The sequence below is a fragment of the Stegastes partitus genome, unplaced genomic scaffold, assembly GCF_000690725.1.
Source record: "Stegastes partitus isolate 25-593 unplaced genomic scaffold, Stegastes_partitus-1.0.2 Scaffold47, whole genome shotgun sequence".
Lineage (NCBI taxonomy): Eukaryota > Metazoa > Chordata > Actinopteri > Pomacentridae > Stegastes > Stegastes partitus.
The window spans coordinates 870,610-885,978 of record NW_007577778.1 but is presented as its reverse complement, the minus strand read 5'-3'; the positions used below and the strand labels follow the sequence as shown (position 1 = coordinate 885,978).

The 15,369-nt window shown below is 40.9% G+C and overlaps 1 protein-coding gene across 1 annotated transcript; it reads left to right on the top strand.

Annotated features, from left to right (window-relative positions):
* The first annotated feature begins 834 nt into the window (after positions 1 to 834).
* exo1 (exonuclease 1) lies at positions 835 to 14,684 on the top strand. The gene is made up of 13 exons (XM_008306817.1): positions 835 to 995; positions 1,105 to 1,224; positions 3,751 to 3,874; positions 4,426 to 4,563; positions 5,039 to 5,251; positions 6,484 to 6,671; positions 6,788 to 6,890; positions 6,977 to 7,190; positions 7,819 to 8,005; positions 10,401 to 10,956; positions 11,124 to 11,210; positions 13,187 to 13,383; positions 14,429 to 14,684. The coding sequence occupies exons 1-13, from the start codon at positions 835 to 837 to the stop codon at positions 14,502 to 14,504; spliced, it is 2,364 nt and encodes a 787-aa protein (XP_008305039.1). The 3' UTR covers positions 14,505 to 14,684.
* Positions 14,685 to 15,369: the final 685 nt, after the last annotated feature.

Here is a 15,369-nt window from a genome sequence, read left to right as displayed (position 1 = left end):
AGATGTGAATGTAGTGGAGCACCTTTGGGATGTGGTACAACACAAGACTGGCAGCATGGAAGCACAGCAGAGGAATTTGCAAAAATGATGTGGTGGATCATGTCAGCATTGAACAGAATCTCAGGAAGGTTTCCAACATCTTGTGGATTCTGTGACACAATCTTCTGAACCAGGTGTTTCTATTAAAATGCTCACTGAGAGTATATTCTTCCAATTCAACTAAATTTTCAATTCACCTTTATCTATAGCACCAATTCACAACATATGTCATCTCATAGCACTTCAGTAATTTTAAACAGAACATGGTAACATTCTCCCATCGCCAGAAAATCAGTGTGAGATCAGGATTTATGTGCCTTCACAAACAGCAATTTGATTTAATGTAACTGGTGACACAAAAAAAACAACAACTATATTTTCTCCATTTCCCAGAGTTAGTAAAAATGTTGATATTTCTAAGTTTAGCTCTGATTCCAGTTGCACTTTGATGGGCAAAGTGTTATTTATGAATTTGTAATAACTGATGCAGTTTAGAAATATTTCTTGAAATTATTTTGTATGCTCAGACCTGGACCCTCATTTTCAACACCAATTCCCTCTTTACATTTCTTAAAACTCTTGTTTACTTTGATTAATATGTGTGAGGCGGTTATACTTTTGTTCCTGCATGCTGTCAAATTTATGTTAATATAAGATTTGCTGGATAATATCATATGTTTTCTCTTTGAAAGTATTAGTGTTTGTTTACATATGAGGGGTTACACATGAGTTGTGTATATCTTTGTGATTGTTTCTCAGGTTCAAAATCAGTGTGGCGCCAGTCAGCAGCTGAAAATGGGAATCTCTGGACTGCTTCAGTTTATCAAAGATGCAGCAGAGCCCATCATTGTGAAGAAATACAGAGGCCAGACGGTGGCTGTGGACACCTACTGTTGGCTACATAAAGGAGCCTTTTCATGTGCTGAGAAGCTTGCAAAAGGAGAACCAACTGACCAGTAAGAAGTTTGACTATTTTCAATCAATGAAAAAGAGGGAATGTTCAGAAGTATGTCATTGTTTGTGAGGATTGAACTGAAACTGACATTTTCCTTTGTCCCATCCTAGGTATGTTTGGTTCTGCATGAAGTTAGTGGACATGCTGTTAAACTTCGGTGTCAAGCCAATTCTGGTGTTTGATGGTCGCAATCTGCCTTCAAAACAAGAGGTGGAAAAGGCCCGCAGGATGTGAGTGTTTACCTTGATTGTGTACCAGTGTGAAGATGCAGGACACACACATGCATGTATGTCCTCGAAATTCAACACAAATGCAGAATGCGTGTTGTGATTTTGACAGGTTTGTCAGTTTTCCATTTGTGTGTGTGACTGGTTAAAGTTGAACAAATTTGACTTGAAGGCAGAAAATAGATAAGACTGTGGGGATGCCATCTGAGCTGCTGAGCAGGAGGAGCACCTTTGGGACACTGACAGTGTGTATCATATCTTAATTGAGTTATGGGGCCATTTTGGCTGCATCCAGATGGGGGGTCCTAATACCTTTTACAGCAGCAATGAAAATGTACTTGTTACCTGAGCGTGGGGAGACACACTAAAACTGAAGAACAGGAACTTTGTGCAGCAACAGTAATTCTGAGAGCAGAGAAATCCGTTTTGAGCAGGAGCAGAACAAATCTGGACCTGAGCAAAGGCTATTGTAGAGAGAGGACAGAGTTTTAAGTATTACAAAATCCAAATGTAAATTGAAGAGATAAACTGAAAGACCATGTTCTTATTTAAAGCTAGAAAAGTAACTCCATAGAATTGCATCTAAAGCATTTTAATGCAGAAAGGAACTGATTTTATGGAAAGTAATCTAAGTATGTACATCTGATAAACAGAGATGCACTTTAAATCAGGTTCAGGTTAAATCATTGACTGTTAATAAGTTTATAGGTAGTGGAAAATTTCCCCACAGTGGCAAACTTTTCCAAATAATGCCTCAAGGTATCATTTATTCCTGATTCTTGTATTTTGAACTGTTTCTAAATCTTCAGTCATTCTTATTAGTTTTAAATTCATCTGAAAGTGCAACAGATTTCGTACTTCGACTTTTAGACCCTACTCTATATTGAATGTCTGCTGCACGCATTCAGGGCAGAGACACATCTATTGTGAATATTTTAGTAACAGAATTCTTATGTATGAAAAGCCTGCTCTTTCTTTAAAATATGCCAAACTGATATAGGATCAGTGCAGAGTAAACAATGAAGAAACTCAGCTCAACACTGCTTTGTATTATCAGCTACACAAGATGGATGATAATTCATGTCCTCCACCCAGGAGACATCACTCCATATCTCCAAGAGACACCAAAAAACAACAACTGTTAAACACCCAGCCAGGAGCAGTGTGAGTTTAGTCACATGCAGCAGATCTTAGTTGCACTGTGCACACCACACTGGGAATTCTAGTATTTAGTCAACACAGTCAAGGAACTGAAGTTTGCTTAGTGTCATACAGTGTCGTGCCACAAGAAGGCAGGAACACTGAGGAAGAGAACAACTCCGACTGCAGTGGGGCTTCATGTTATGGCAGCCACAGGAAGCTGAGAGGAAGCCAAGCAACTAGAGCAGAGGGATGCTGAAACCTGATATTGATGGCTTTGACTCAGGTGGTAGAGCGGGTTGTCCTCTAATTGCAAGGTTGACTGTTCCCGCCCCTCCATAGTTGAAGTTTCCTTCGGCAAGACACTGAACCTGAAGTTGCTCCTTATCTGTTGCCATTGGTGTATGAATGTGATCTATCCTCAGATGTATGTTGCTTTGGATAAGAGCATCTGCTAAATAAAATTGTAAATTCTGATTGTAAATATCAAATGGTTGATAAATAGAAAATTTATAATTGATTTTTCATTTACACAATTCATTCAAACATTCTCTGGATTATCTTCTTTTTTCATTTAAAAAAAAAATTAACTAAATATCTTCGACCTTGGGGCTGCAAGGTGGAACAGTGGTTAGCATCGTTGCCTTGCAGCTAGAAGGTCACCGGTTCACGTCCCGGTGAGGACACCCAGGATCTTTCTGCATGCAGTTTGCATGTTCTCCCCGTGCAGCGTGGGTTCTCTCCGGGTTCTCCGGCTTCCTGCCACAGTCCAAAAACATGTTGAGGTGAATTGGTGATTCTGAAATGTCCGAGTGTGTTTGGTTGTGTTTGGACCTCGTTAAAAGCAATATATCAAATATTGACCAGACAAGTAAGTAATCAAAGACAACATCATTCCACTCCTCAGATGATGTTGGAGCCATAAACAAATGTGGCAGTCACAGAAAATGGAGCGATATGATTACCCAGAGTTTCAGAGAAATATTGATGACCTGTGCCAAACACAACAATCCAGCGTTTTGAAGTGTGGTTGCAAACATGCTCAGACAATGCCTGGTTTATTTGAAGGACCACATTCCAAAACAGCAACAGAGCAACATTGTTTGTGTGAAGGTGCAGAAAGGAACGCACAGACCTGACACATCACCTTCACAAACAAAGACTTCACAATCAAGGAGCAAAAGATATCCAAAACTTTGTTATATGTTGACAAGGAAGCTGAGCTTCACCTATGATTGTCTTCATTTTAAGTACCGCTGCAGCAAAGAGCGTTTCTTTCCCTCGTGGCCTTCATTTTGTCTTGAATTGTGTCTCAGTTTTTATTCAAACTGCCAGTTTAAATTCGCTTAGTATTACACATTAATTATTCATCTTTTGTGTACCTTTCAGGCGCAGAGAATCCAACCTTCAAAAAGGTAGACAGCTGCTACGTGAAGGCAAACTGTCTGAGGCCAGAGACTGTTTTAACCGCTGTGTTAACGTCACTCCAGCTATGGCTCATAACCTTATTAAGGTGAGGACTGCTAGACTCAGCTGAACTATACAGAAGCAAGATTTAATTCAGTATTGAGGGTCGACTGACGTGGCTTTTCCAGGGTCAGTGATAATACTGGCTATTAGCAGTCAAAGCAGACTGATCACTGGTGTTGGGAACAGATTTCAATTAGCAGTAAAATGAAAATCTTGGTGTTAAAATGTGGTATCACACAAACTGCAACACAAGACTTTAGTTTATGTATGTATTACATATGTTTATTTAAAAAAAGAACCTCTTAATGTTTATCCTTCAGTGTTGATAGGCTCTTGTGGTTTCCAACTAATCAGATAGTGCTGTGGACAAGACGGTGTTGGAAATCACAGAGTGGTGACTAGAGTAGCACAATTTTAAATTAACAAATTTATATCACAAAATTACAATACAAAATGTGCATTTTAGGATCTGATAACTGGTTGAGCTCTATCATGTATGTGTAAATGCATTCCCTTTCTTTTGGACATTCTTGCTAATGGTAAAATACTACAAATGTTACTGTGTGTGTGTGTGCGTGTGCTTTCTTGATCCAGGCGGCCAGGGCGAGAGGGGTGGACTGTGTCGTGGCTCCATATGAAGCTGATGCTCAGTTAGCTTTCCTCACAAAATCTGGTTTGGCCCAGGCTGTCATCACTGAGGACTCTGACCTGCTGGCATTTGGCTGCAAAAAGGTACCTAGCAGTAGACGCAGGGCGCTCAGTTCCACCTGGAAGCTGTCACTGCGTTGTGTATGGGTTGTTGTTGTCAACATTCAGATCAGTCTGAGGTTGCTCGGGCAGTTTCAGTGCTAACACAGATTTTTGTGGTTAGAACAAGGAAGAACAGTAAGGAATCTGGCAGGCCAGCATTGAGAACAACAACATCAGTCATCAGAAACGACTGCTAAAATCATTGCATTACAACACATCTGCATTTGTTGCATTTTTAGCTAAACATATTTAGACAGTACCAAATATAACCTGCAAAGGACTGCAAAACTAACTCATTTTGAAACAACAGTTTTTTTGCAAGCAGGGTTAACAAAGACTGCTAACATTGGTCTGAATCACGGCATGTAGACTTCAGGTACAACCTGCCATTCTCCTGGAGATACGTCAGGCAACATGAGACTATATAAACACAGATCTGTCTTTCGCAATCCTGCAGGTAATCCTCAAAATGGACAAGCAGGGCAATGGCCTGGAGATAGACCAGAGCAACCTGGGCCGCTGTCACTCCCTGGGCAACATTTTCACAGAAGAGAAATTCCGCTACATGTGCATCCTCTCTGGTTGTGACTACCTGGCCTCCCTGCACGGTATCGGTCTGGGGAAGTCCTGCAAACTGCTGCGGCTCGCAAAAGAGCCTGATATACTCAAGGTGAGAGCAGTGGGTGAGGCTGTGAAGTTTGAGTATGAATTCAGCAAGATCACAGCAAACTGAACTCTAAATTCCAATTTAGTTTAACGAGGGACAACCAAATGTGTGAACTTTTTCTGCACACCAAACCTGCTCCTGAAGAAAAGTCTTACATTCATAACTTTTGCCATAAGTCAGTATATTTGTTATATAATAATAAGACAAATTTCCACCTCTGTGCTGAAAAGGTGGACATACAAGTTCTTTGTTGTTTGATGTTGAAATCCTTGTCTCACTCAGGTCAGGTCTTGTCATCACCATGCTCAGAGGTCCAACAAATTCAAAGCCACACAATGTTATTGTTAAAAGAGCTAATAACATGCAATTAGCACACATGCTAGGTTTATTACATTCAGATAAAACCTTGTTTAGTCTGATATAAGCAGCTCCTAATGTTGCTCAGGTGAGCAGTCTTTATGTAGCTTGTATCTAGTGATGAACAGCATGTCACCACCGCCTGCCACTGTGCAGAAGTAAAACCAGAATGTGGCAGAACTGGGCGCTGCCATCTTGTGATAGTGAAGCCATTTGCAACCAGTGTCTGTAGTAGTGACTGAAAGGTGCCGACATGGTGTCAAGGTTCTGCCTCTTGCCCCGCCCAAATGTGAGCACCTCGGCCAGCAAGCTATTATCAAGATATTGTCGTCACTTCCGGGGAGCTGTCAGGTCGTCTGTTTTCATACAGCCTCTGACAATACTCTGACTGTCATGAGTGAGCCAGTTTGCTGACATGCAGTAAAGGTCCAGCTGGCCACAATTCGAACTGGAAACTCATGGCTCCTAAGTCATTTGAATATCTGTGTTCTCCCAGACTCACTTTAAATATAATGTTTTTACGAACGCTTCCAATGCCATGAACAACAACACTGGTTCCAAAGGAATCACAGTTAACAGTTAAACTACCAAATGCATTAATGTTAAATGATACAATGGACAAAACAACTATTCCACAGCCAAAAATCCCCTGTGTGAAAGTTTACATGTTAGAGTATAGAAAACATAAAGTGTAACAATATGCATTGTTGCTGTACTATGCTAAAAACACATAATGTGTATTCGTAGTAACTGTCATAGCAAACTGTTGGTATTTTTGTTCAAATATTCACCAAATGCATGTCTTTTTATTTTACAACATTTAACTATTTGAGCAAACCTTGCAATCCGTTTACTGTGAGCTGTCATCTTCTCATCAGGTGATCAGAAAGATGGGCCAGTACCTAAAGATGAATCTCGTCGTCCCTGACCAGTACATCGAGGGATTCACCAGAGCCAATAACACCTTCCTTTACCAGCTGGTGTTTGATCCTATCAGGAGGAAGGTTGTACCCCTGAACCCTTACCCAGAGCACATTGACCCTGCCACCCTCAGTTATGCTGGACTGTATCCTCCTGTCCTGAATCACACCTGATATACTACCACCTCTGGTTATATTTAATTGCAATTTGTTACATATCATAACCTGCTCTGTATTCTATCCTTGACGGTGCTGAATTCAGTAATCTAGGGGATGACAAAGGCTTGCAGATGGCCCTGGGAAACCTTGACATCAACACCATGGAGAGAATAGACGACTTCAACCCTGACAAACCCATTCCAAAGGTACCAGAGCACAGTCAAATAAAGGAGTCGAGATGCTCAGAATTAAGTCTTGCATTTAATCTAGAAATCTGCAAATGTTCTTTCAGCTATGTAAGCCCCGCAGTCACAGCTGGAATGACTCGCCGGTCTCCACAGGGTCCAGTATCTGGAGCAAAGGCTTCACACCGGCCTCTGCTGGCCCTCCCCAGCCTGCTACTTTTACAGACAGACCTCCGTCCACCAGGGGGAAGGAGAGAGTCGCCAGCTTGGATGGCCTGAGGCTGTCTTGTAGAGAGCTGCAGGTGAAGAGGCCCAGAGAGGGTGAGCTGCACCTACTGTGCTTCTGTTGATCACCGGTCGAATGTAACTAAACATTTTCTCAAGTACTGTACTTCAGTGCTAACTACTTGAGGTATTGTTCTGTGTTTAAGTATTTAGATTTTATGTCAATTTTTACTTCTGTTCTACTGTATTGTAGTATATATTTCCCCACGTTGCTGACTACATTATAATAATTACTACATTCATTTCACAGCTTTAATTATTAGTTACTTTACATATTTCTGAAAAATGTTTTGTTATAAATTAAACTTACTCAAACAGTATGTACTGGTGGAGGTGATGCTATTAGCTAAACGTCACTGTAATGTAGAAAATATTCATGCGTACAGCTTTTTGCTCTGCAGGCAGGCAAGAAGCACAAAAACACAGAAAACACAATCACAGTCAGTCACATCCAGACACCACACTAAAATGGACAGCGCACAACAGCAGGGAAAACAAATGCAAAACAACTGTCATCCTCCAAATGATGAGTCCCAAAATAGCGGAAAAAAGTAATCAATTAGAATGTAAAAATAAAGGAATAATAAAAGATCATTTCTTTACAGTATATCCAGTGTTACGGAAAACATTTTAGTCTGAGCTTATTGTTTTTGTCTTCCTGTAGACTCTAGTATGTCAGACCAGGATGTGCTGCAGCAATATTCCTGTTCAAGTCAGAAGAGATGCAAGACAAACCAGCAAGCAGATGAGCCCGCATTGACCAGCCCGCCCCGGCCACGCAATCGCTTCGCCACGCTGCTGCAGAAGAGGAATCAGGAAGCTCAGGAGGACGGTCAGCCCACCCGAAGCAGGTGACGTCACCATGCTTCTGTCACATCTAATGATCGTCCCCTTATGAGACCTGTTCCTGACTAATGTAGAGACATAGGAGTAGTCCTGGCAAGCAGGGCTGGACCTGAATATCCAAATGTGGTGGTGGTATCTGTCTCCCGAAACCCCAAATATCAGAAATTGCTATTCGGACCAGCTCTACTGGCAAACAGCACAGCAGTCTACTCGTACTGTATAGAAGAGAACTATTGTGTCTCTAAATAAATGTGTTTTTATAAATGTTGTACATTATGGTTAATAATCCACACACTGATAGATTCAGACAAATGGAAACAGTTGGTTTCTGTTGATATTTGAAAATCTCACGTCAGTATCAGCCTGGTCAGGATGTGGTTAGTCTGGCTTAGCATAAGGACTGGAGGCAGGGCAAACTGTATCCTGGCTGTGTGCAAAACGAAAGCAAAGTCTTCTACAATCATATTTAAAGCCGGGTCACACCAGAAAAAGTGACACATGTTGTGACATGAGTGGTGTAGTTGATAAAATAGTGTAGCTGTCAGATTTTCCAGATGGTTGCTGTCCGATTGGTTGTTGCTAAAAAAAAACAGCATCAATTCATAAATCAGATTTGAGGAACAGACCCAAAGCTGTATGTGCACCCTGATAATTTAGCAGTACATGTTGTCCTACCTGTTGGTTCATTTAAAGGCTGTAAACATGACTTGTTCAGATTCTGTCTCAGCTGATCAGCCTGTCTGTGATCTCAAGGTGATTTACTGGTAGTGTTGAGGTCCTTCGTTGATACTGTACATTTGCAAAGACAGCAACTTGCATTGTTTGCTTTATCCAGCCAGTTTACAATCCAACAAATCTTTGTGATTTCAGTGAACTTGCTGCGTGTCACACATACACTTCTATAAATATATTGCCACTCGCTGGTTGTTGGACTGACAGTGGCTGCTTGAAACATTTTACATATCATCCTACCATCAGTAATGCAAAGTATAGTGAACTTGATGTTTTGTGAATGCATTGCTTGTTGTTTTTTGATGAAGAGCTGTTTTAGATCAGATTTTGTATGGAGACAAAACAGACCAGATCTGAATAGTCAATAAAAGGGGAAAAAAATACAACTGCAGTTCATCATGCACTTAAAATCATTCAGAGAGAAAAAAAAAGAAAAACTGCTGAAAGTCCCTGTGATTCGAGCAGTCCCCAGTTTCCCAGTATATATGCCTTGTTTTCCTTTTATGTCAAAGGGTGAAAGTCAATTTTACATTAAATTTTTCCAAAAATCAAAAGGGAAATAAGATTGCAGGTCCAAAATATCTAAAAAATAAACCCCAGCTTCTTTCCAAAAAGCATAGACAGACTGAAAGAACCAACCACATGACAGCATGTACAAACTAAAGCTCCTCCAACGTCGAGCAGTGACGACTTCAGGTAGAACTCTTCATTGATGAATTATGAAGGTGTGGATGATGGGGAATCTCCATCATTGTGTCTCTCCTCCAAACTTATGTTTGAAGCATCACTTGTTTTTCTGGCAAATGTGCAGTTGGTGCACTTGGAGTGTAGACAGTCAACACAGGTACAAATTTTGGGCTCCACAGACTTTGTTGGGGGATGAAATTAGGTCATGTGTACCCTTGCAGACATGTGGAAAGCATAGGATAGCCAAATGGGACATGGTAGCGCAGTGGTTTAAACCGAGGACTTTTACTCAGGAGGGTGGGGTTCAAATGTTTTGGGGAGCTTCAAGTGGATATTGACTCTAATCTTAAGTGGTGGAAGGGGCTTCGAACAGAGCGGGAAGAACTGCAGGAGGACTGTAGGTTTTCATGCTCTTTAAAATCTTTTTTTTTCCTTTTCCAGACTTCTTCCTACTGCAGCTTTAACAAATATCCAATTTGTTTAGACCACACACAAGCAGAAATTTAAAAAATACCTGCATGGTGGGACTATTTCTTTACAACACAACAGCTGCATGCATGGATTCTTGAAGTGTTGTTGTTACAGTGGTGTTGCCAGGCTTGGTTTCATTGTGCCTATACAGGCGTTACCTATAAAGCCACAAATTAAGTAAGTAAGTGTGGGTGTGTAAATATATTGTCGTTAGTCAAGAAATAGTTTCAGCACTATGTTTCTGTTTTAGTGTTAATGGACAAGGTTTCAGGCTGGCTGGTTCCCCCTGCTTCCAGTTGTTATGCTGAGTTTAGCTAACTGCATCCATACTTGACACACAGATATGAGTTTGACACTTATCTTCTTAATTCACTCTTTGAAACAGAAAATAAGCACAAGAGCTGTAATGACTATATATGCAAAAACAATAGCCAATAACTGTATTATCAGGCAGTGGTAAGGGGAGCCTGTGTGTGATCCTGATGTGACTGTGTTTATTCCCACATGCAGGTTCTTCAGCAGTTCCAACTCAGAAGCCAGTCTGAGCACTGCAGAGTCTGTCCAGGAGGATTTACTTCAGGCTGTGAAGCCCATAGCTGTGGATCCAGCTCTAAACGAGACTTCAGCCAGCATCCAGACCCAAGACAGTGATGGCCCCGATGTTCCATCTGTGGAAACCCCTAGCCCACCTCTGTCATCTAGCACTTTGTCCCCCACTTCAGCCAGTCAGGGCCTCAGGCTGTTCAGCTGGTCAGGCAGCTCCTCTCTATCCAAACCATCAGAAACGCCAAAATCATCCTCGGGCCTGGCTGCACTGCAGCAGTTCCAGTATAAGAAAGACGGTTTTTCCTCTTCTCCAAAGACTTACAGATCCTCTAGAGACTCGTCTCCCCATCAGCAGTCCTCCCCTGACAGAAAATCGAAGGACGGGGATGACCTTCCAGACTCTCCTCCCTCTCAGGACAGTGCTTACTTCTCCCAGTCACAGCCTTGCCACACTTCCTTCCACAAAGAGGAACCCCCCACCCACATCCTCTCCTCCTCCTACGAGGAGGATGTTTTATCTGTACGTCTCTGCCACCTTTTCAAATGTCTATAGATCCATTGTGGTTAAGTCAGCCGTTACAAATACTTCATCATCAGAGTTTCATGCCTCATGAGTGGGTGTGCAGAACTGGTGTTTTGGTAGCACAGCTTTGTGTTCTTATGTGTATCTTTCATGTGTTTCCTCAGGAAATGAATTCAAGCAAATGTTCAGAGCCAGATAGTCCCCCACACTCAACTGGAGCAGATAGGAAACCTGGCATGCTGAGATCAAAGGTGGGATTTTTCTGTCGTTATGTTCAACAGTTTTTTATATGTATATTATGGCAAGTATTCAGGTTTCATTAGCATGAATATTAAAGTTCTTTAGCAGCATAGGATTGAGTTTGTATTGTTAATTTCCTCCATGACAGACAAGTAAATTTTAAAATATCGACATCATAGCCATACACTCTTAATGTGATCTTCTTTACAGCAAAGCTTTTTTTATATTTGCTGCAAAAGAGAGAGCGGTTATCAGCCGTTGTCTGAACTCTTCAACCAAAAGTTCTGAAGTTGTTTCCTCTCTCTGAGGATGCTCTAAATCTTTGAAGTGATCTTCAACAGGAGCGTTACACAACATACGCGCTTACTTAAAAGTAAACTCTCAAAACAACTGTACCCAGCAGTTTTCTGCGTATTTCTGTCCTCTTCTGCACTTGTTGAATTTCAAAATGTAAGCAGATGCCACTCAACTGAAGTAGGCGTATTCTCACGAGGAGTGATGGTCACTGACTCAATATATCCATTATATCTGTTATCAAGTTAAAACTCATGTTTACACAATGAAATAACCCCAAAACTAATGAAATAATCTAAATAAATAGGTTCCCAAATACGTAGTGGTCGCAGTTTCATGAATAAATAATAAAAACTGCCCATGAGAATGAGGAGGTGATGTCTTGTTAGGATGCCACAACCACTTTAGAACCAGTCAGTTCAAAGGTATAAAGGACTTCACTGAAGAAAACTATTTTCAGAGTTTTTGAGATCATTGAACAATTTCTGCTGGACCATTTCTGATTGGCCTGAATTATATACAGTCATGGAGAAGATTATAAGACCGCCCTTGTTTTCTTCAATTTCTTGTTCATTTTAATGCCTGGTACAACTAAAGGTATATTACCTGAAGAAAACAATTAACATGACAAAAAATGCATCTGATTACATAATACTTTATGTCCTATTGACATGCTTAAGCTTAATTGTATTCTCAGGATATATAAGAGGCCATTTCATATGATAAGCAGCACTGCACATGCGAAGGCCTAGAGTGGTTTCCTGCTTACATTCAAGCTGTAGCACAACTCAGAAGTTGTCAGCTCCCACATAATGTCTAAAACAAAAGGATTATGTGAAGCCACAAAGGCAGCCATCTTGGCACTGCTGGAAATTGGCATGAGTGAGAGACAGGTAGCGAAAAAACTGAAGATCTCCAAGACAGCCGCTCATTACACCAAGAAAAAACAAGCCCAACATGGTGCTACCACATTGCTAGCTGGTTGATATGGAACCGATATCCATTAAAAGTTATTAACAGCATGCAATAGCAGGGAACGCCATTCATAATTGGGTTTGTTCAATAAGGATACAGGATACTGCTATTGATTTTTGTGATTTCAGCTGTCTTTGTCATGGTTGCTGGTGTCTGACCAAAGAGATACTTGCTGTTATGCACTGGAACTGTTTATTACCGACTGCTCAGTACGCCTGTGCCGCATCCCTGGCTGTAGTGCACGTTTCAAGATCCAGTCAGTGATGACAGGTTGGGTGGAGATCTCTGGACAGGCACAGTGATGGCACATCTGGAAACTCCAGGTTTACCAGTTTCTTGGCAAGGCACAACCAGAGCACCTGACTGCCGTTCACAAAAAAATACATCTGGTTACAGCACAAAACGTACTCTTGAACTACAAAGGTTTTATAGTTCTGTTTGTGCATTAGGCAAGCAACTTTTATAAGTTGGCTTTAGAGGTGTTACTCAGAGGATTTATTCTCACTTGTTTCTGCTGACTTCCAATCTTTGTGAACTTTCACTTGTCTAGTTGTCACTCCATGTCACAGCTGTAGGTTGGTACTGATCTTCTCATCTTTGAGTTAAAATTATTAAGATGAAATAAAAATGTAAGTTATTTTTTGTTAAACTGTAAACATTGTGTGCACATCACCCTGTATTTATTCTGGTCTCCTCTATGTGGTCTTTCTCTGCCAAGGTTTCTGGTTTGTCAAAACTGAGTTCCAGCAGCCAGGCTCAAGCGGCGAAGGTCCGAGCGTTGGGCCCAGCCAGGGCCAGCGGACTCAGGAAGAAGTCTGGTGGTTCTGTGAAGAAACTCTCTGCCCCCAATAACGAGAACAACCCTGGTGTTCAGGCCACAATCAGTAGCCTCTGGAAGAACTTCAGCTTTAAAAAGTAAGAGAGACAGGCTCAAGTTACAGATCAAATATGTCATTTTTATCACATTTTTTTTACTTGAACCTGAAAATTTGGATTTCAAGTTGTTTATTCAGCATCATGGAATATTATGAAAATGGAAAAAAAAATTGCACTATTTTTTGCTCACTACATGTTACTACATGACAGAATAACAGGTCTGGTTCTCAGTTCAGTCATATTTGTTTGTTTTAAGCTGTCGCAAAGTCATACTTATTTACAGCCTATTTTATTACATGTTGGTTTTGCTACTCTGATCAAAACAAATGCGTTTAATTAGTTTCTCTTATTAGTCAGTCACTTTTAGTTTAGTTGTTGTATAAAGTGGACTAAATGTGTGATATCAGCTGCCACAGAAAGCAGCTGGAAAAAGCATTCGTTGACATGATTTAACAAACGTTTCTGGATTGTATTTAAGTGAGGACAGCTTATGAACCGGACTCAGATTGTAACGTTATATATATGTTTATTTTTTCAATATTCTTTAGGCTTTTTGATCTCAAAAAATCATGACAGTGGAGAGACAGGAAATATGGGTAGAGTGAGCAGCAGAGGGCATGCAATGAAGGTTTAAGTCAGCTGGGAATCAAACAGCACACTAAAGGACACATTAAGGGCAGTTATTAAGCATAAATAAAGCGAGTTACAGCAGGTAAACCTTTTCTAAATGTGCTTTCAATCCTGCTGTGATCTGAGCAACATGTGGGCTTTTTGCTTGTTGCAAAACTTTGGTCACAATTCTTTTGGAAAAATCCAAAATATCAAGGAATGTTTTTTATCCCCAGGTAAGCCTGCAAGATGATAACACAGTCATAATGTAGAAGATTTCTGAGCCCAACTACGGCTGAAACCACATTTTTCACATTGTTAAAGGATGCTGTCAAAAGGAAAGAGGAAGTGTTTTAGGTCACAGACTCACTCCAACCTACATGTGGAATGTTATGACTGTGATAAGTCTGTAACTTTGAGCAGTGACGTAGTTTCCATTAAAACAGCTGTGAAACCTCCACTTTTGTGTTTTCAGAGACAACCAGAAGATGACTCCCTGTAAGAAAGGAGAGCCCATGTCTCCAGTCAAAGACAACCTCCTGGCCAGCTGACCTTGGCCGACATGAACTTAATCAGCAGCTTCTAAAAAGTGCTCTGACTCCATAGACTGAGCGCTCTGCTACTGGAGCACAACTTTTAAACATACTATGTATGTTGATGATCTCACTACTAAATCTCTTTGACCTGCTGCTTGTTACTGTATACTTTCAAATAAAGCAACTATCTTCTGATCCAGGTGTATCCTGTGTGTGTTCTGGACTTTGGCTTGTTATTGTCTGTCACTTTAACAGAGCAAAGCAGGTGTCAGCGTAGTAAGGTGGTGTAAAAATGCACAAAGCATATTTGCGTGTGTGGTGAAGATGAGTTACCTGCATGCAACAGAGGAATTTGGTGGCAAGACTACTGGCTTCTTATGTCTTCAGAACAATGTTGAGTATCTTCACCTGCCGGTCTGTACACAGGCTTTAAGCGCTTAGAAGCACATTAATCTATTCAGTTCAACTCAAATCAAAAAACTTTATTTGTCCCCTGGGGCCAATTTAAGAACGCTGTTATGTACATCTTATGTGGAGAGAAAATCCCTCCTAAGCTGTGTTTTTGTGATGCTGATTGCAGTGTTGATTTATGTCAGCCTCCACCTGCCTCTTGGTAGCAATGTAAGCTTCATATCAGATCAAAGTGTTTCCTCTGATAAGCTGATATGAGGTGCTGCTTCGCAACCGTTTTACATCATGACCCCTAAAATAAAGCGGGGGCTTAAGATTCTGCTGTGGATTGCAGGCAGTGGAAAGTTGTGAGCAGGTTTTTTCAGAAATTTGCTTTTAAATGAAAATTTAAAACAATAAAAACCTGACAAATATGTAACTCCATGCAGCTGATGAATTCTTTGCAGAGTAGGGCTGTACTGTCAGAAGG

Coding starts and splice junctions, on each gene's coding strand:
- exo1 (XM_008306817.1), top strand. CDS start 835: ATGGGAATCTCTGGACTGCTTCAGTTTATCAAAGATGCAGCAGAGCCC. Junction 4,564..5,038: donor TGGCATTTGGCTGCAAAAAG/GTACCTAGCAGT, acceptor GCAATCCTGCAG/GTAATCCTCAAAATGGACAA. Junction 5,252..6,483: donor AAGAGCCTGATATACTCAAG/GTGAGAGCAGTG, acceptor TCTTCTCATCAG/GTGATCAGAAAGATGGGCCA.